A 20,013-nucleotide genomic window follows, 5' to 3' on the forward strand; every position below is an offset into this window, starting at 1 on the left:
ACTCCACATTTTGCACATGCACTCTAAATGAGTCTGACAGCTGTTTTGTTGACTGGTTTTTATTATTGCAGCTTATTGGTCAATGGGTTAACTCTTATTATTGCAAGCATGTAAGCAACAACTTGCCAACTCCTGATAAGTTCAGAACTGCCTCTAGGCAATGGGGCAGAAGAACTGTGCAGTCACTGAGGTGGTTGCTCAGCTGAGCCAGTAAAACAATACTGTGGGCCAGTCAATCTTGTGTGCATTATGTGAAAGGCCGTAATCCCCCCCCCCCCAAATAAGCCACCTTGACGATCCTCACTGGGCAAAGGCAGTACCAAACTCTAATAAGGGCTTGTCCACACTCCCGTTTGCCACTTGTTTTCTTCTGTTTGCCCTGTGATTTCTAGGCATGGGTAAGAGAGGTTTTCCTTTCATCCTTCCACTTTCCCTGGACCCCCTGCAGTTTACTGCTGAATCAAAACAAACATCAACCTGCAGAAAATCCAACTGACGTTTGTTCTGTCTCAGTGGAAAACATGGGGTTTTTCCGGGGAAAGTGGCAGACAAAAGAAGAACCTCTCAGACCCCTGCCAAGAGATCAGGACAAACGGAAGCGTGGATGAGCCCTAATAGTAATCTGTGGCCCTTGGATACACTTGGGTCCCTCCCACCCAACTACCAGTTTGAGCGGCTGTGGCTTTTCCCCTTTTTCTGGGCATGCTAGATGCTATTGTCAAGATTTATTAATGATATGCTTTCTCTCTCACAGCCCTGGCACCTACAAGCCCAGCAACAGGGCCACCAACCCCCCTGAAAACATGCTGCGGCTGAGCCCCGAAGAGCTGGCTTCTCCTGGCTGGAAAAGAGGCCCAGAGAAGATGGCTTCTTCAAGCAGCCCCACACAGATGCTCACCCCAATGCAGGCCTTCACACACCTCCCCACTTTCCGCCCCCAGGCTAATGGGACTTCTCTGAGACCAGGCCTCCAAGCACCACAGCTGTGCCCACGCACCCACTGTTCTTCCAGCCCTCCACACCTCACCCCCTCACCCACAGCCAAACATGGCGTCCCGGCAGAGGACCAGCCACACCAGAATGGTTCAGAGAGCTCTAGCCTCCAGGCCACGACAGTCTCCTGCGAATCGTCTGCTGAGGGAGCCTCACGGCCTCAGCTAAGCCCCGTCATGGAGAGGCCGGCCCTGAGGAGCAGCTTACGGGTCCCTTGCTACAGCCAGCCGCCTCCCGGCTGCAGAACTGTGTCCAGCGCTCCAGCCTCACCTCAGATCCCAGCAGCCTACAACGGGCAGCTGCACTGTGAGAGAAATGAGGCCGAGGGGAGCCCCCTTCTCCGGTGCCCCAACAGCAGCCCCTCTCTTGGGCCCTACCCAATCAGTGTCCAGCCGCCAGCCCCTGGCTATGGTTTCGCGGACATGCAGGGCTCTCCAACCCCAGCCTTCCCCATTGCGACAGCCTACTACACGGGCGCAGAGAGCAGCCTCTCTGAACGGGATCCGCCCTGCGAGCCACAGCAGCCCCCGCTGCCTGAAAAGCATCACATACCGGCAGCCAGGAACTGGGAGAGGAGCTCACCGCCTGGCCGTAGCCCTGGCTCCGCTCACCATGTCACATTTGCACCTGGCGTACCTGATGGCAACACACCTGGCCCAGCTAACAGCTCCGTTCTTAGAACAGGTATTTGGTGTGGCGTTTGGCTCCATGGTCTCATTTTTAATCCCTTGCTGTGGCTTCCTAAATGCCCACCCTCTGCTCTGCAGCTCCCTTGAGTATCTCAATAACTCATTTGGATGTAGGACACTGAGGTGCTCCTCATTCCCTGGACTGTACCAGTTCAGGATGCAGGTGGGGACCGTGGGTTTTGAATGCTCCCACCTGTGAAAAGATACCATGTGCATCAGGCTGAAGGCTATCCGTCAAGCCCTGCTCATGTGTTACTTACCTGCAGGGGGTTAAGTGTGAAGTTGGCTTCTAGGCTCACTCCTGACATCATCTTTCAACAGCCATGTGTTGTGTAAAAAAAGCCCAGTGTGAGAGCTGCTGCTTGTGTGTAGGGGCTTCACGCAGTCAGAATCAGGTGTCCCAGTCACATAGAGTAGCAGCTTTCACGTTGGGTTCTCTTTCCACACAACTGCATGCAACACATGATTGTTGAGAGAGACTAATTCAACATCAGGAGTCAGGCTAAATTCCACATTGGTGCCTGACATGTGAGTAACACGTAAATAGGGCTTATGAATCCTTCTCCCTGACAAGCCAACTTTCTGTGTAGAAGAGCATTTAGCCAGGCACCAGCATTCTGAAATGGTTCCTGTTGTGAGGAAGGCTCCAACACTTGGTTTTTGTAACTCAACAGTAGAGGCCTTGATCTCAAATGGTGTTAGCTGTAAGGAGAAGCAGGCTTCCTTTTGAACCAAAGTTCCCTGGGGCTTAGCCCTGAAATCCAGGGTCCAGAATGAATAAAATATGGCACTCCAGCAACCTCAAGAATCTAGGTGGCTGGGATTTGTTAGGTTCTAGTATTCTGTTCTGTTGATGTTGGTTTTAAATGTTACAAACTACTGTGTGAACAGAATCATAGAATCTTGGAGTTGGAAGGGACCCAGGGGTCATCTAGTCCAACCCCCTGCAATGCAGGATTCTCAGCTAAAGCATCCATGACAGGAGGCCACCCAACCTCTGCTTAAAAACCTCCAAGGAAGGAGAGTCCACCACCCCTCGTGGGAGACTGTTCCACTGCTGAACAGCTCTTACTGTCAGAAAGTTTTTCCTAATGTTTAGTCAGAATCTCCTTCCTTGCAACTTGAAGCCATTGGTTTGAGTCCTACTCTCCAGAGGAGGAGAAAACAAGCACCATCCCTCCTCCATGTGACAGCTCTTAAGTATTTGAAGATGGCTCTCATATCTCCTCTCAGTCTCCTCTTTTCCAGGCTAAACATACCCAGCTCCTTCAAGCGCTCCTCACAAGCCGCAGACCCCATTGATTTGGGAATAATGAGGACATGAAGCTGTCTTATGCTGAATCAGATCAGTGGCTCATCTAGCCCCATATTTTCGGCTCTGACACACAACAGCTCTCTGGAATTCTTACCTGTCCCCTGAGATCCTTTCAAATAGAGATTGGACTTGGGACTTGGGCTTGTGTTCTACCTGTGACCCTTCCCTGTTGTAATATTGTCCTACTTTATAGGATTGTGGTCAGAGTCACTTGGAAGAGGTATGGGAAACCTGTGGCCCTCCAGGGGCTGTTGGGCTCCAGTTCCTATCAACCTCAGCCAGTATTACAGACGATGGTCAGGGATGATGGGAAGTGTAGTCAGGCAGCATCTGGAGGGCCAAAGGTTCCCCATCCCTGACTTAAGAATAATGTAAGTTAAGCATGTCAAACACTCTTAATGGGCTGCAAAAAATGTTTTGTGTTAGTATTAATGTTGCACTTTTTAAAAGCCATTCCTAACACTGTTGCTTGTCTGCCTTTTGTAAAGAGAGCCACACTATCTTCCATTTTCTTTTCTTCCAGATTCACAGCAAGAGAACCAGGTTAGCGTCAAATTTGTCCAAGACACATCAAAGTTCTGGTACAAGCCTCATTTGTCCCGGGATCAAGGTACACAATTCCCAAGCAGTTTTGCCTAGTTTGGATAGGATTTAACAAAATCAGTATTTGACACATTCTCTAGAGCAGGCTCTCCCGACCTTGTTTTTAAAAAGCATCAAACAGTGCTCTAGATCTCTCTTGCAATTCAGTTAATCACTGTGAAATATGTGTCTGCTTGAGTTGTGACTCTTGATGTTAACTTCATGTTCCCCACTGGGTGATCATATTTAAAATGTCTCTGCACTGTAATAGCATATGTAATCATGGCCATAGCTAGCGGGTGGTGAGGTGGGCCCCTGCCAGGGGCGCAGGCGGGGGGGGGGGGACCTAAAATCGGCTGCCAAGACCCTCCGCCAGGCACCCTGTCCGGCCAGTGCTCCCTGCCCGCAGCCCAGACAGGGCGGGGAAGAGGGTGTGCTGAACGGGGCCTGCTCTCGGCTGCCCCCTCACCCCTTGGCCCTCCTGGCTGGGCAGCCTGGCGGGGAGCCTGTGTGCGCCCCAAGCGCTCCATCCTGTTTGGCTGTGAGGCGCCGGCTCTGCCTCTCCTGGACTTTGCTCAGGGTTGGGGCTGGGAAGGTCCACCAGCCTCGTCCCCTGGTGCTGCCTGGCCCACCTCACTGCCCGCACCCCTGCCTCTCCAGGCACCAGGGGAAAGTCGCCAGCTTCAAAGCCTGCCTACTCCAGAGTCACTTTTTTTCCCTCTCTCTCCTTTCGCACACCCTCCCTCAAGGGTGCCAACTTGAATAAAATATATGGGGGGGGGGCAGGTAAGCACCACCCTGTATAATTGAGATGGAGCACATGCACACTATTTGAATGGCAATGCCCATTAACTGGGGGGGGGGCATCTTCATAATATTTTAGGGGGGGTGCAGGAACATTGGCCCCAAAGAGTTGGCTCCCATGCCCTTCTCCCTGTTAAAGTGGGGTGCTCCCCACTTTATGCGACTTCACTTATGCACGGAGTGGCCCGGAACGTAACCCGCACATAAGTGGGGAGACACCGATGTACCATCACGTAGGTCAGCCTTCTCCCGTCTTGGTGTCCTCTCTCTGTTTTGGCCTCCTTCAGTCAGAATTCATTACAAACTAGAATTCATTACAAGGTGAAGTGCATGAGGAATTGAATGGGTGGAGGGGGGGTGGAGGGGGGGTGGAGGAGAGGCGGAAAGAAGAGCTAATTTGTCCGTGGCTAGGGGGTGCAATCTGGATGGTTCTGCCAGGGGTGCAAGATCACCTATCTACGGCTCTGTATGTAATGTATGTACAGTGGTACCTCGGGTCAAGTACTTAATTCCTTCCAGAGGTCCGTTCTTAACCTGAAGGACCACTTTAGCTAATGGGGCATCCTGCTGCTGCCGCGCCGCCGGAGCACGAATTCTGTTCTCATCCTGAAGCAAAGTTCTTAACCCGAGGTACTATTTCTGGGTTAGCGGAGTCTGTAACCTGAAGTGTCTGTAACCCGAGGTACCACTAATAGCAAACACTTGACTTTTTTTGTATTTGCCTGTGTTTTGGGGAAATGGTCACTGCTGCTTCCTGTCTGCTGGAGAGGAGGCAGCCATCATAAGCTGAGTAGCAGGTGCCTTTAAAGAAGTGGGTGTCCATTTTACACAAGGAAGTACCAGGGACCCCGTTGGTACTGGGCCTCATTCTGAAGAATAATGTAGTGTGATGGCAGAACTGCAGGCTTCTGCATACACAAGATTTGATGCACTTACATTTTTGCTCCTGAGCAGCCATTGCCCTTCTGAAGGACAAGGAGCCTGGGACCTTCCTCATTCGGGACAGTAATTCCTTCCAGGGGGCCTACGGCCTGGCTCTGAAAGTGGCAACACCTCCACCCAACAGCATCAACCACTCCACCAAAGGTAAAAGCAACAAACCAACACTTCCTGACTTGCAGCAGTAGCTACAGCCCCGTGTGAGAGTGCCTGCCTCCCAAGCAGTCGCTGCAGTGTTAGAAGGAAAACTCTGATCCTAAACCTACACTGCCTCACGGACACCTTTGGGAGAAGAAAAGGCTACAGAGTAAACCTCTACTCAAATATGGAGTTCCTAAGATGGTTGGTTGGCGCCTTGTAAGCCTCCTTCCGGCAACTCCTACAGCCCAGCTGGTGCCAAACATCTTGCTCTGCTTTCCTTTAAACCACATCTGTGAGGCCAAGAGAGCGGGGTCTTGTCATTTGGGCAAACCTTTCCAGCCTCCCAGTGCAAAGAGTGATGGGCAATTTGCCCATTCTTGTCCATTGTCCTCTCATCTGTCACTGACAGACAGGCACGCTACACCCAAGGAGTAAAGCCTCCTCTCAGTATTGCACAATATGAACCCAGCTGCTTCTGACATTCCCGTGCCTCTTAGCCGTGTCCTGGCCATGTCCAGCCGAGAAGGGAAATGCGGAGGGGAAACTGAGAAGGCTGCTAATAGATTTCCTTCCCTCCTCTGCCCATCCCTCCTCTTCAAACCACCCAATTCCTTCCTTAGCCTTTTATCCCGTCAAGAGTCTTCTGAATTGCTGGCTCTTAAGCCACAATGTTTTATGTGATCTTTGTCCTCGTATTATGTCTTCCTGCTCCCCTTCATCGATAGGTTTACTTTTTATTGTATCTGTGCTTTCTTAACTTTATGAACCCCCAGAGGATGTGGTTAATTGGAAGATACATAAATAAGTAAGTTTCCATCCCTGGCAAATTCTCTCTTTGCTTGAGAGAGGTTGGAAGAAAAAGTATATAGGAGAGACCCTAGCAGCCATAACTTGATGAGTACTCTGCTCTTCCTGAGAGCATGTTGCATAGGGAGAGGGTAATAATAATAATAATAATAATAATTTATTATTTGTACCCCGCCCATCTGGCAGGGTTTCCCCAGCCACTCTGGGCGGTTTCCAACAAAGATTAAAAATACATTAGAATGTCACACATTAAAAACTTCCCTGAACAGGGCTGCCTTCAGTTGTCTTCTGAATGTCAGGTAGTTGTTTATCTCTTTGACATCTGATGGGAGGGCGTTCCACAGGGCGGGCGCCACTACCGAGAAGGCCCTCTGCCTGGTTCCCTATAGCTTTGCTTCTCGCAATGAGGGAACCGCCAGAAGGCCCTCGGCGCTGGACCTCAGCAGAAGCTCCTTCAGGTATACTGGGCCAAGGCTGTTTAGGAGTAGGGATGGACAGTTCATCCTATTTCTGCACAGTGTCAGTTTTGCCTGTGTTTATTCATAAAAGTCCATTCCATCCCACTTTCAGACTGATCTGTGAGTTTCATACAAAAATTTGTATGTAAGTTCGTATTTCATATCCTTGTACACATTTCTAAATATATTCTGAATGTTAGAAATATGCACTTTTGAAACATATTTTAATACATTCATTGAACTGAGAACTGCATTGCAAAATTCAAAGAAGGGCAAAACCTAAAGGATAATTACATTCTGCTTCATATATTTGCTGAGGAGGTGCAAAGTAGTTAAGGTCACTTAAAAATACAAACCAACCCAAATTCTTCTCCATCCTTCCATAGGCGATCCTGCTGAGCAGCTGGTGCGTCACTTCCTGATTGAGACAGGACCTAAGGGGGTGAAGATCAAAGGCTGCAACAACGAGCCCCATTTTGGTGAGTAACTGGGATAAAGAAAAAGAGGCGGCCATACACCTGGCACATTCTCATTTACCGTATTTTTCGCTCTATAACACGCACCTGACCATAACACCCACATCGTTTTTAGAGGAGGAAAACAAGGGAAAAAACATTCTGAATGAAACAGTGGATGTATCATTTTTGTGCTTCATGCTGTGGCCACAGACATGTGATCTGATGGTGAATTTGGGGTGACCCAATGCAAAAATCCTGAGGATCCATGTGGATCTATGCTTTGTAACCACATTTTAAGTGGGGAGGGAAGGAAAAACAAAGAAGGAAAAAGGAGCATGAGAGGGGTGTGCAGAGAAGCAGCTGGCTAAGCATGCAGGAGAGGGATTTAACAGGAGGGAGGAAAGAAAGGCAAAAGTTTCCCCCCACCCAAGCACCCAAGCCAGCCAGCTCTCTCTCTCGCGCTCTCTCTCTCTCTCTCTCTCTCCCCCACCTGCATGTTTTCAGCAGCACCAGAGCACAGAGAGGAATTAGAAGGAACGACACTCTGCTTTCCCCTCTGCTTGCCTGGAGGGGAGGGGCTTTCCCTGCTCTTTGTTCCGTTTGAGCAAACACAGCAAGGAAACAGAGGAGGGTGGGCAGTAAGACCCTGAGGCAGAATGCAGGAAAGCAGCCGCTTCCTCTTTTCAGGTTTCCCTTCTCCGTGAAGCGCGATTTGATTTTTGCCTGATTTTTTGGCTCCAGGGACCACACATTCGCTCAATAACACGCACAGACATTTCCCCTTCCTTTTTAGGAGAAAAAATCTGTGTGTTATAGAGGGGAAAATACGGTATATTTTGCAATGTAAAAAGTTACACACATACCTAAGCAGATAAGTATTAAAGCCACCAGCTTGGAGTCTTGAAGGGTAAAGCTATCACTGGCTGCCAGCAGGATGTCTGTGTTTGCCTGTGTTCTGCCACAACAGTTGAAGGCAGTAAGACTTCTGAAGTCCAGTGACTGGAAGGAGCAGGAGGGCAGAGTGCTTGGGTCTTGCTTATGGGTTTCCAGCACCTGGCTGGCTACTGTCAGAACAGGATGCTGGATTAGATGGGCCATTGGCCTGATCCAGCAGGGCTCTTTGTAATGTTATTATGTACCTTGTGGGGCAAGTGGGCTCTACCTCCAGGAAGCTCCTGATATCCTCATCTAGAAAAATTATGTTATGCTTTTGCCAGGGAGGTTAAGCAGGGCTCCAGGCTTGAGGGAGGAAGAGGGTGCTTGCTATGTGCAGGGGAGGAGATATTGTCAGGAAGCCGTGCAGGAGAAGCAGTGCTGTGCTCCATGCCTGTTCCTCTTCTCCTTGCAGGAAGCTTGCCAGCCCTGGTGTCCCAGCACTCCATCACGCCCATCTCCTTGCCTTGCCGTCTCCGTATCCCAAGCAAAGGTAAGAAGTGCTCAGGAAGCTTTCGGGAGTCAAGAGATCTGGGTGCAGTGGGGACATAGTTTGGCTATAAATCTTGAAACAATCAAATATAATGCTTGTATGGCAGCTTCCCCACATTAAAGCAGAAAGGGGCATGGGTGTGTGTATTCCAGGCAAGTTGCCATCTCTGCTGCTTGGATTTTATCCAACTAATCTCTATTCAGAGTAGAGCCATCAAAATTAATGTACAAAACTAGCAGGTCCATTGATTTCAGTGTGTCTACTGTTAGCAGGATGCGGCCAAGTTTTCCAGCTACTGTTTCCCATGCTGGTATAAGCAATGTGATGGCTCAGAGATAGAGCTATGGATCAATAAGTCTTCAGGTCAGATCCTGACTCTCATGAATTTACCAGGTGGTTCTTGCCACTCAGCCCCACACCCTTCATGTACCTTACAGTTGTAAGGATTACAAGATAGTAACTGCAAAGTTCTTTCCACCTTTGGAAGTACTTCATTAAATGCTAAGGTTTAAGGCAGCTGTTTATGGCAGCTTCATATTTACCACACCTGCAACCCACCTTTCTCTTAAGAAGACCATGGCAGAAATTTAACTTTACAGCCACCCTGTAGGTTGGGACGAGGGACGCTAATCTTTACAGCTGAATGAAGTTTTTTGTTTTTTTTAAAGAAATATTTATTAAAGTTTTACAAAAACATGAATACAAAAATACATAAAAGAAAAAATAAAAATAAAAAATACAACATACAAAAGACAAAACAAAAAGTAAAAGAAAGTTTAAAAACAAAACCGTTTTTCATAACTTTAAACTCCTTTCCTTGTTTCTTGGACCTCCTCACACCTCCCCTTTTTGTATTCCCATTTACATAATCAAATCAGCAAATCCTTGCCCTCTTTCATTTATCTTAACTCCGTGTCTTTACATTTTTTATCTTTATATTATCATCCATTGTCAATTCATTTTTGCATATTCTTATTAACTTTGTTGCTAATGCCACTTATTTTCAATCCAACATCATTTTAACATTCATTAATTTTACAATATTTCTGCAGATAGTCTTTAAATTTCTTCCAATCTTCTTCCACCAGCTTTTCTCCCAGGTCTCAGATTCTGCCAGTCATTTCCGCCAATTCCATATAGTCCATTACCTTCATCTGCCACTCTTCCAGGGTGGGTAAATCTTGTGTCTTCCAATACTTTGCAATAAGTATCTTTGCTGCTGTTGTTGCATACATAAAGTTCTATCCTTCTTTGGCACCAATTGGCCAACTATGCCCAGGAGAAAGGCCTCTGGTTTCTTTAGGAAGGTATATTTAAATACCTTTTTCATTTCATTATAGATCATCTCCCAGAAAGCCTTAATCTTTGGGCACGTCCACCAAAGGTGAAAGAATGTACCTTCATTTTCTTTACATTTCCAACATTTATTATCGGGCAAATGATATATTTTTGCAAGCTTGACTGGTGTCATGTACCACCTGTATATCATTTTCATAATATTCTCTCTTAAGGCATTACATGCCGTAAATTTCATACCGGTGGTCCACAACTGTTCCCAGTCAGCAAACATAATGTTATGACCAATATCTTGCGCCCATTTAATCATAGCAGATTTAACCGTTTCATCCTGCGTATTCCATTTTAACAGCAAGTTATACATTCTTGAAAGTATCTTAGTTTTGGGATCTAACAGTTCTGTTTCCAATTTTGATTTTTCCACCTGGAAGCCAATTTTTTTGTCCAAATTATAGGCCTCTCTTATTTGATAATAATGACGCCAGTCTCGCACCTTATCTTTTAATTTCTCAAAACTCTGCAATTTCAATTTGTCTCCATCTTGTTCCAATATTTCCCAATATTTCGGCCAATTGGCCTCCATATTGAGCTTTTTCTGAGCCTTTGCTTCCATAGGTGACAACCACCTTGGGGTTTTAGTTTCCAGTAAGTCTTTGTACCTTATCCAGACATTAAACAATGCTTTCCTGACAATATGGTTTTTAAATGCTTTTAATGCTTTAACCTTGTCGTACCACAAATATGCATGCCACCCAAAAACATTATTGAAACCTTCCAAGTCCAAAATGTCTGTGTTCTCAAGAAGCAGAATTCAGAATTCTGCTGATTCATAGTAAAGTTTAAGGTCCGGCAGGGCAAATCCACCTCTTTCCTTTACATCAGTTAGTATTTTAAATTTTATTCTGGGCTTCTTGCCCTGCCAGACAAATCTAGAGATATCTTTCTGCCACTTCTTGAAACAGTCCATCTTGTCCAAAATTTGCAATGACTGAAACAAAAATAACATTTTTCATCTGAATGAAGTTTTGAACTTTGTTTCACCACATGCAAGCCCCACGTGCTGTAACCACTGTGTGCATGTTAGACAGTGCTGTCTCTCTCTTTGCCTTCCCCTTTTCAGATCTTGTGGAGGAGAGCGCAGAGTTGGCTGTTCCCACCAACATGAGCACAGCTGCTGATCTGCTGAAACAGGGAGCAGGTCAGTACCAAAGCAGAGAGGGAGGGCAGTGTGTGTTCATTTTTTTTCAACCAGCAGCAGTTTAGAGAATTCCACTTCTGATATTCACAGGTGAAGGGATGCATAACCACACAGAGTGCTAAAGCCCCATTATTAAGACTTACTTGCATTGGATCACCCAATGTGGTGCTTGAACCCACAGCCATGAGATTAAGAGTCCCATGCTCCAGTGACTGTGCTATCCCAATAAAGAAAGGTGGTATACAAATTAAAACTGAAAAATAGAAGTAACAAAACCTTGTTTTTTGTTCTTCATGGAAGTTGAGATGCACAAGAAGCTGAATATTGCACTAGATGTCAGTGTCACTCAAGTAGGAAGATATATTAGGCTATTTTTGTCACAAATAGGTAAGGAGGTCTGTAGGCATTCAGCAGCAGATACAGCTGTGGAGTCCTGGTCAGTTTGAAAAGCTGCAAAGCAGCAAGGAGAGGATGAAATTCACAGGGGAGAAGAAGTGATTGAGGGAAGGGTTGCTTAACCCTTTCCCTGTTTCCCACTTCCCACTGCAGCCTCTTCCCAACCGCGGCTCGCTAACATCTAATTCAGACTTTGGTTTCAGCAGCAGAAAATCAAACAAGGATGAAATGGAAGGGATTCCCTTAAGTGTTTGGAAGCCTGAGCAGATGGGGAACTGGGTGGGGTCTGAGCTATGTGGTTATGGAAGGTGCAGTTTTGGACAACCCATCTCTTTCTCTCTCCTCCACCTCCCCTCTTCCAAATTATAGCCTGCAGTGTGCTGTACCTGAGCTCTGTGGAAACAGAGTCCCTGACAGGCCCACAGGCTGTGGCCAAGGCAGCCACCAGCACCCTGAGTGCCGCTCCTCGTGCTTCTGCCTGCGTCGTGCACTTCAAGGTGTCAGCCCAGGGCATCACGCTCACAGACAACCAGAGAAAGTGAGTCACCCTGCCTCTGCTCTAGGGGCACCAGGATACCCATGGGCCAAGTCCCTCCTCTCCTCCTAGTATGCTGTTGTCTTCCCTGCCCATCTTGATATGTTTTGCTCTTCCCGTGTATTTTCTTCTTCCTGTTGTCATTAGAGAGACCCACAGTGGTTTTTGCACCTCTCCTCCCTTCTTGATTCAGGAAAATTTCCTTCTACCTGCAGGCTCTTTTTCCGGCGCCATTATCCTGTCAGCAGCGTCACTTTCTGCAGCACAGATCCTCAGGACCGCAGGTAACCAGCAGCTTAGCCTGGCTTTGCCACGGGCTTTTGCTTAGCTTGTGCCTTACTCAGAGAAGGCCAGTCTGCTGTCAGTGTTCTCTCTAGAGCCTTTACAGCTGTAGCTTTGAGGTTGTGGAGGAGCTCCTATAGAGGCTCGTCTGTGCGATCTTTCCTGGGCCTCTGGGGAAAATGTTAGCAAGATGTAAGTTGAGTTCTAAGAAGAAGCTGTTGTGTAGAGACTATGGCTGTATCAAAAAAAAGTTTCAGGAAAATGCACTGTAAACCTCATAATGGGAAATCACATTGCTGAAAGACGGAACTCCACAGCGCCATCTGGTGTCACAGTGTTATAGCACATTTAACATTATTTTTCTTTACTGATGTCGCTCAGTCCTATATTTGCGTTTCCTACTTTGGTGGGCTCACAAGGTTCTAATTATAAGTGGTTGTGGGGTTTTGTTTGTGTGACTAATAAAATGACCACGGTTATGATAAATGAGTTTGTGCGTATGTGCAGGAGGAGGAATTGTATGTTGTAAAGACCCCCTAGGGTGGAAAGTGCAATCACCTTGGTTGAGAACAGTGGTTGGGAGCCTTCAACCCATGAGCCGGATCAGGCCCACCAGGCCTTTTTGGGCCAACCATACCCACCTTCCCTAGGCCTGTTGTCATTGTGTTGATCATGGTTTCTAAAGCTCTGGGGTCCAAGTATCCGAAGCAGCACCTTCTCCAAGGCCAGCCGATGTGATTCCTAACATTGGTGGAGTGGGTTTGTCTCTGCTTATGGTCCCCACTAGGATTCATGGTTCAAGATTGGATAGCAAGGCCCCCCGATTCTAGAATCATGACCCCCTGGAGTTAGGCTTGCCTTCAGCGTTATTTGCATTCAGGTGTCTGTTGAAGATGTCTTTGTTTACCCAGACCTTTACAGATCAAGCTTTTATTGTCTTATGCCTAACGTCAGCAAGTGATACTATGTTTTAATAATGTTGTTATTTCATAGAGATTTGGGGATTTGTAATATGTTTTATCTACTTAAGTATTTTGTTGTTTTATCTTTTATTGTACATCACTCTGGGCTTCTTTTGGAGGAAGGGGAATTCATAAACCTAATACCTAAAAACAAATAAAGACTTCACAGGCAGTTTCTTAAACTTCTGCCCTTTTTAGCTGAGTTTAAATATTTTGTGAGGGGGCTCCTTGGCATTTTTGGAGTGTGTTGGTATTAACCAAACAGCTGCATTAAAGCATGTTGTGTTATTATTCCTTTTATTCCTTTAAATTTATGTGGGTGGGAAGATGGCATTACTTAAACTGACATAAAGAGCTGCTCTAGTTAAAAGGCGATCAGCTTCCCAAGGACATCCTTTCAAGCAAAGCATGCTGTGTGTTTGCTTTGAGTGGCCACCTCTTAGGGGGTTGTCGAAGGCTTGTCTCAGAGGATGAGGGTAAATACACTTTTTCTGAAATGATATTATTCTGTCTGTCTCTCTTTAATTGCAGGTGGGCTAACCCAGATGGCACCACGTCCAAGTAAGCATTGGGGAGGCCAAAGGTCATGTGGCTAACTTTTCAAAGGTCTTGTCAGCCATTGTTTTAACATCCCTCCTGCACAAGAGAATTTGGGCAGGAATAGAGCCCCTCTCTGTGTCCCAGAGACTGTGATGATGATGATGATGATTATATTGCTATTATTACTATTACTATTACTACTGCTATTATTATTATTATTTACAGTGTTTTACAGAGTACAAAAAAATATGTGGGTGTTTTTTCCTCCAAAACTCTTTGGTTTTATTCTGGTCCTGAGAGCTGAGCCCTGACTTTCCATTTTTGATGCTGCATCCAGGTGCCTTAATCAGCCTGGAGTTGGGAAGGAGGGAGAATCAGTTAAAATGGGTACCAGGACCATCTCTCACGCATGCACACAAATATTCAGCAGTGCTTTTCTCTTCCAGGATCTTTGGCTTTGTGGCCAAGAAGCAAGGCAGCCCATGTGAGAACGTCTGCCACCTCTTTGCTGAGTTAGACCCTGAGCAACCGGCATCGGCCATTGTCAACTTCATCACAAAGGTTATGCTGGGGACTCACCGGAGATGAAGGGACACTGCTGCAGATCTCTCTGCAGGCATCTTCTTCTTCCTCCTCCTCCCCACCTTGACCACTGATTTGTGCTGCTCATGTAATGCGGGGAGAAGCTGTTATTGGGCAGGTTGGCAGGCCCAGGTGGAGTCACTACTAGGGAGTTTTCTACTCCCCTGCCTCTCTCCCACCTACTGGTCAGCAAAAAGGGCTCTAGGGGGAGTGGATGTCAAGGCTGCACTCACTTCACTGGACCCCAGGAGTCAGCATTGCACTGTGTTTTCTTACTAGCAGACAAACGTGCCAATGGATGACAACTTAGAAAAGGACTGTACAGCTTTAAATATTTGGCTGATTTTTTTCATAAGCTCAGACAAGGCTCTGCAGCACAACAGTAACTGAAGGCGTCTGGAAGCAATGAATATGTGGAACTGTCTGCATCCATTCAGAGGCAGCATGTTGTACCATCCTAGTAGACGAAGAGGTTAGAATTACTCTGGGCAGGCCAAGGGTAGCATAAGGGCCAGCTTGCAAACACCATGCTGGGGAAATCTGGTTCTTGCTTCTCCGCTGCAAAGCAACAGAAGGCGGGTGGTTCTGTTTGCAGGGTCAAAGCCCCAGTGCGAAAAGCACCTGGGGATATGTTTGCCAGGGTTGGGGTTGGGGAGGAGACTAGTGGGCAGGTTAAGCTCTCCCCCTACTTGCTGTTTCCCCCACTCCTGCAAATCCCTTGCATATGGGCATGTGTGCCATTTTGCGGCACAGAACCAGCAGCCAGAGGTCCCAGCCCCATGTCTGCTTCTGATCATGCAGGTCAGTCCAGCCTGGCTATAAATACCCTTTAGACTTCTCAAAGTACTAACCTTGTCTTCCATTAGTGAGGAAAAGTGCTCAACATGGTAAGATAAGTGATCCATTTTGGAAGTTTTAAGCTAGGTGGACAGCAGTCAGTTCTACTGTTAGCTTTCTGGATGTGTTGAAGTAGATAAGCAAGTGTTTGTGACTCCCAAGTTGTGACAACCAGAAAATACCCCCCCCCCAGTGTTACATTACTGAAACAAAGGAGATGGGCAGGGGGCTCCCCGGAGTGTTATTTGTGTGTGTCTGAAAGACTGTGAAAGTGGTTAGAGGGTCTCCGGGTTTTAGTAAAAAATGGAAGTAGATCTCATAAGCCCGAAGCCTGTCCGCCCTGTTTTAAACACTCAAGCTATGGCTGCAAAGCTGGTCTTGGGTGTTTAAGAATTCTAATTTATTTATTTTTAATGCCCCTCCCTTTCATCCTTTGCTGTACCAATATATTTTATCAGTCTGGCAGTCTTTCTCACCATTGGCTCTGATGCTTGGATGTGGGTTTCAATTATTTTCCCACTACTTTTTGCCATTTAGAATGAAGGCCTTGCTTTCTGGATAGGATTCTAAGGCAACAACCCTTCAACTTATTCCAATCTACATCTTGAATAGAATTGAGCAGCACAAGAGGGGCAATTCACTCACACCTCTTACATAGAGAGTTTAAGCTATCGGGTAGTATTACTGGACCCCCAACTCCCATCAGCCTCAGCCATTACAGCCAAGGGGCAGGGATAATGAGAGCCGTAGTCCAGAGATATTTGGAGGCTCATGGGATCCCTACCCCTGATGTAAACAGCATCCAAAAAGACAGAACCCAGACTGCAGTAGGGAAACAGTAGGATCTGTAAATACTCAAAATTATTAACACGGGGTGGGTTTTAGGCCATCAGTGGGAGAAAGATTTGTAATGCAAATCAACACTCTGACCAAAGCCAGTTTTGCATTCACATTGCAGCAAGGGTCATGCATGAAAATGCACTGAGTGTGTAAAGGAGGTGCATAGTCCATAACGTCTCTGGTGAGCTACCTTTCTCCTAGTTCTATAATGGAGCAGCATTTATGGCATTAGGCAACTGTATATGATAGAGGGGTCAAGTGGGAAGCAATGGAACCTGCTGTAGTGCCTGAGTAAGGATGCTTGGTCTTCAAATTACCTTGTGGCAGGAGCTGAGAGTGGCGGCAGCAATGTGTGCTGAACGGACCAGAGCACAGTGAAGAGAATGGGACCAACTGCTCTCATATTCTGATTAAAATTAAAGGCAGCAGTAACCTGGGGGTTAGCAGAGTGACGAACCAGGTTTTCTGAATTCTGCTCCTAGCTCAGGAGTGCAGAGAGACTGAGTACATGGATTTATGGCTGGATCATCTGGACCTGTCTCTGTGGGTGCTTCCGGCCAGAGGCTTGTTATTGCAAATAAGTAATTTGGGTATTACAAACAGCCAACAGGTGTGTTTTTTAAATCAGATTTTCTGCAAAAAGGAAAAAAAAATGGATCAAAGGCAGGGTGGGGGGACTACCGCTTTATTGCAGCTGCTACAGAACCTGTGCATGTATGGGCAGCACCAATCCCATGTAAGAACCTGTCAGGAAGAACCTTTTGAGATCAGTTTCCAGTTCTCTCCAGGGCACAGTTGTAAACAAAGTGCTGTTTTTCCCAGTGAAGCAATGAAGAGAAAATTGGGAGTGGCCATTTATGGACCAATCAGTTGATATCTTTGAAGTTGTATGTGGTTGCTTTCAGATGACCTGTTTATTAAGTCATCGTTTGCATGTTTGCAAACGTTGGCTGTTTTACTGAGCATTTCTTCTAATTTCTTTGTGGCGAGTTCACATGACACCGCAACAAAGAACTGTTATTCTACCCTTCCCTGTGTATTTTCTCATGACTTGCCTTACTATGAAAAATCTGGGGTGTTGTTTTGTTCTTGGCTTGTTGTGCAAGAGCACAAAAAGCCACTTTAATCAAGCAACCTTAATTTGCCAGTATGCAACTGAATCCCACCTGAAAGTATTGACAGTCTGCAAGTGCTGTATGTTTTTGAACACAAGATTCTCTGCCAGATTAAGGAGCACCTACTAACTGTATATGCACATTTGCAAAGAGGAGCAGGGGGCTCTGTTCAGCCAAGGTCTTGGGAACACCTTAAAAAGCTGTTGAATGGGTTACAGAGAGGTGTCTTATCACATGCATTCCTCAGAGCTGTGTTGCAACATTGTGTGAGGATATTCCAAAGTGTGTTTCCTTTTCAGAGAAGCAGCAGCGTCTAGTGGATAGAGGCAGCCAGAGAGAGGATGCTATACAACAGCCTAGTCTTGCAATGTTAGCACAAGCCAACTTCTGAGGAGTAAGTGTATGTGAGCCTTTGAACACTCCTATATTCAAACCTCGCCTTTACTCTTCTTTCACTTACTGTCATTTTCATTGAGGATAACAGGAAACCCTGCCAGGTGTGTTTCTTCCCCCTAATGAAAGGCATGTGTGGCTTCTTCCCTCCATAAGGAAATGTGCAGCCATTCCTCGCAAAGGGCGTTTGTGCCTCTTCCCTTGTCTGTGCTTTATCCTGGTTTCATTAGTGCACTAATTGAGAAGGGGCTGCTATACATGTAGCAGTTTTGCTGAAAAGAAAACCCCACTTCTTGTACCTTTTTTCCAGCACTGGAATGCCATGACAGGAGAACACGCATCTGCTGAAATGCTGCTTTCAGTGTCTCTCCCAGAGGCTCAAAGCCCAGTGAGACAACTCATCCTTTTGACCACCAAGTAACTTTCAGGTTGCTTTCCTGTGACGTGTGTCTTTATTAAGAGCAGCTGTTTACTTTGCATTATATCACGTTGTTTCATGAGAACCTAATGGAGCTGGAACTAAAATGGGGGTTGGGAACTTGGGGGAGGGAGACCCCAATATTGTTGGGCTACAGTTCCCATCATCCCTGGCCATGCTGGCTGGGGCTGATGGGAGCTGAAGTCCCCTGGAGGGACACAGGTTCCCCACCCCTGAGCTACAAAGGTGGTCATATTTCTTGCGCTGTATCACAGCCTTCCCCAACCTGGTGGACCCCAACTCCCACCTGCCCAGGCAGCATTCTGGCTGGAACTGATGGGAGGTGCAGTTCAAAACAGCTGGAGAGCACCAGGTGAGCAAAAGATGCTGCAATGGGCCATGAAGAACCTATTTCTGGGATGACTGAAACTTACTTACTTTAAATTAGTCTGTCACTATAGCTTATGATAGCATAAAAATATTAAATCATCACCTTCTCTGGCAAACTGCCTAATCTCTCTATTTTATAAAGGTTAAAAAAGGGGTTACAGAGGGTGTCTTATCACAAGCATTCCTCAGGGCTGTGTTGTTACACTTTGGAATATCCTCACACAATGCATCTCCTTTTCAGAGAAGAAGCAGGGGTTGTCAGCCTGGTCCCTCCCACCCACCAGTGGGCATTTCAGGATTCTAAGTGGGTGGGAGGGGGTGCTATGGCACAAGCTGAATCCTCCTTCCATCAAGAAAGATGCATTAGTGGGCGGTAGGTATAAAAAGGCTGACTACCCCTGGACTAGATGATCCTTGTGGTCCCTTCCAACTGTATGATTCTATGAGAAGGACTAGGATTATGGGTCACAGGGCAAGGAGAGTCTACATGAAATACATAAAACCTGAGCTAGCAAAGGCCCTGCACTGGCCTTGTTTAAAAATAAGCAGACCACAGCCTCAATGGTTCTACCATTAATATGGCTAGAAAACTTTGAATGATTCTCCCCTCTAAAAATTGGGAATTGTATGATGTTGCATTAATAGCTTGGACAATTGCTGCCATTTTGATTTCTAGGCTGCTTCTTAGGTGCAATCCACTAAGCCCTGCTGTTGCTCATTGGTGGGTGCCATATGTAAACAAGTAGAAAAAGAGCAACAGCTGAGCTTGGTTCTGTGTGTGTGTGTGCGTGTGTTGTGCTTTTTAACGCAACAAAGCAAAGAAGCCACCAATATTATTAAAGACGGCACATCAGTAGAAGAGGAGAAAATGGGGCTCAGTTAGCCCCCAAATCTTGGGGGGAGGGGGGTTGGTTTTAGTACAGAGATCTATTTTTGTCTACTAAAGAATTTATATATGGATGTTAGCCAGAGATGTCTTGATAATATATATCTATATATAAGGGGGGGGGGAGCTGCAGCACTAAGCCTGGTTATTTTTTATATCTGTATTTTTCTTCTCTGTGTATAAACGGCAACACACCTTCTGTTTACTTCTTAAAATTAACACCCAACGGGTGCTTGCTCTACTTTTGTTATTTGGCACCTGTGTCTGTCTTTCAATCATTGTCTTGTTTAGCTTCTCACTTTGGGAAGGGGAAAACCAAGGCTGCAGCAAGCAGGAGTCCTTTGTTGCAATCTGAATTTCTCCTTGTGCTTGTAGCACCAGAAAGAGGTTATGGCCACACTTTGGATGTGCCCTGGCTACAGCTACAGGAACTAGTCACATGCAACAGCAGGTAGCCCCAGCTCCAGACATTCCAATTCCATACACAGAAACAGATACCGCTTGCCACTTCAATAACATCATGATGCACATTTGCCACTGTTGGGTGGGGAGAAGAGGCCACTTCCACATGCAGCACACACTTAAAATCACAAAATCGTAGACTTTGAAGGGCCCCAAGGGCCAGCTAGTGCAACCAGTGAGGGCACTGTGAAGATATAAGGTCCAAACAAAGGAGAATGGGGCTAGGATGTAGTGAAGCATTATAAAAATAACACAGAAGCCTATTCCAG

At 46.4% G+C, this 20,013-nt stretch overlaps 1 protein-coding gene across 5 annotated transcripts in view; it reads left to right on the forward strand.

Moving 5' to 3' along the window:
* TNS2 (tensin 2) overlaps positions 1 to 18,496 on the forward strand; it is a 138,524-nt gene extending 120,028 nt beyond the window's left edge. For all 5 annotated transcript variants that reach the window (XM_053370130.1, XM_053370150.1, XM_053370140.1 and 2 more), the window contains 10 exons: positions 755 to 1,677; positions 3,521 to 3,607; positions 5,338 to 5,469; positions 7,115 to 7,207; positions 8,535 to 8,612; positions 11,029 to 11,106; positions 11,872 to 12,040; positions 12,253 to 12,321; positions 13,813 to 13,842; positions 14,268 to 18,496. In XM_053370130.1, the coding sequence (XP_053226105.1) occupies positions 755 to 1,677; positions 3,521 to 3,607; positions 5,338 to 5,469; positions 7,115 to 7,207; positions 8,535 to 8,612; positions 11,029 to 11,106; positions 11,872 to 12,040; positions 12,253 to 12,321; positions 13,813 to 13,842; positions 14,268 to 14,409 (1,801 nt within the window). In that variant the 3' untranslated portion in view covers positions 14,410 to 18,496. The remainder of the gene's footprint in view (positions 1 to 754; positions 1,678 to 3,520; positions 3,608 to 5,337; positions 5,470 to 7,114; positions 7,208 to 8,534; positions 8,613 to 11,028; positions 11,107 to 11,871; positions 12,041 to 12,252; positions 12,322 to 13,812; positions 13,843 to 14,267) is intronic.
* Positions 18,497 to 20,013: the final 1,517 nt, after the last annotated feature.

The sequence above is a fragment of the Podarcis raffonei genome, chromosome 2 (genome assembly GCF_027172205.1).
Source record: "Podarcis raffonei isolate rPodRaf1 chromosome 2, rPodRaf1.pri, whole genome shotgun sequence".
Classification (NCBI taxonomy): Eukaryota; Metazoa; Chordata; class Lepidosauria; order Squamata; family Lacertidae; genus Podarcis; species Podarcis raffonei.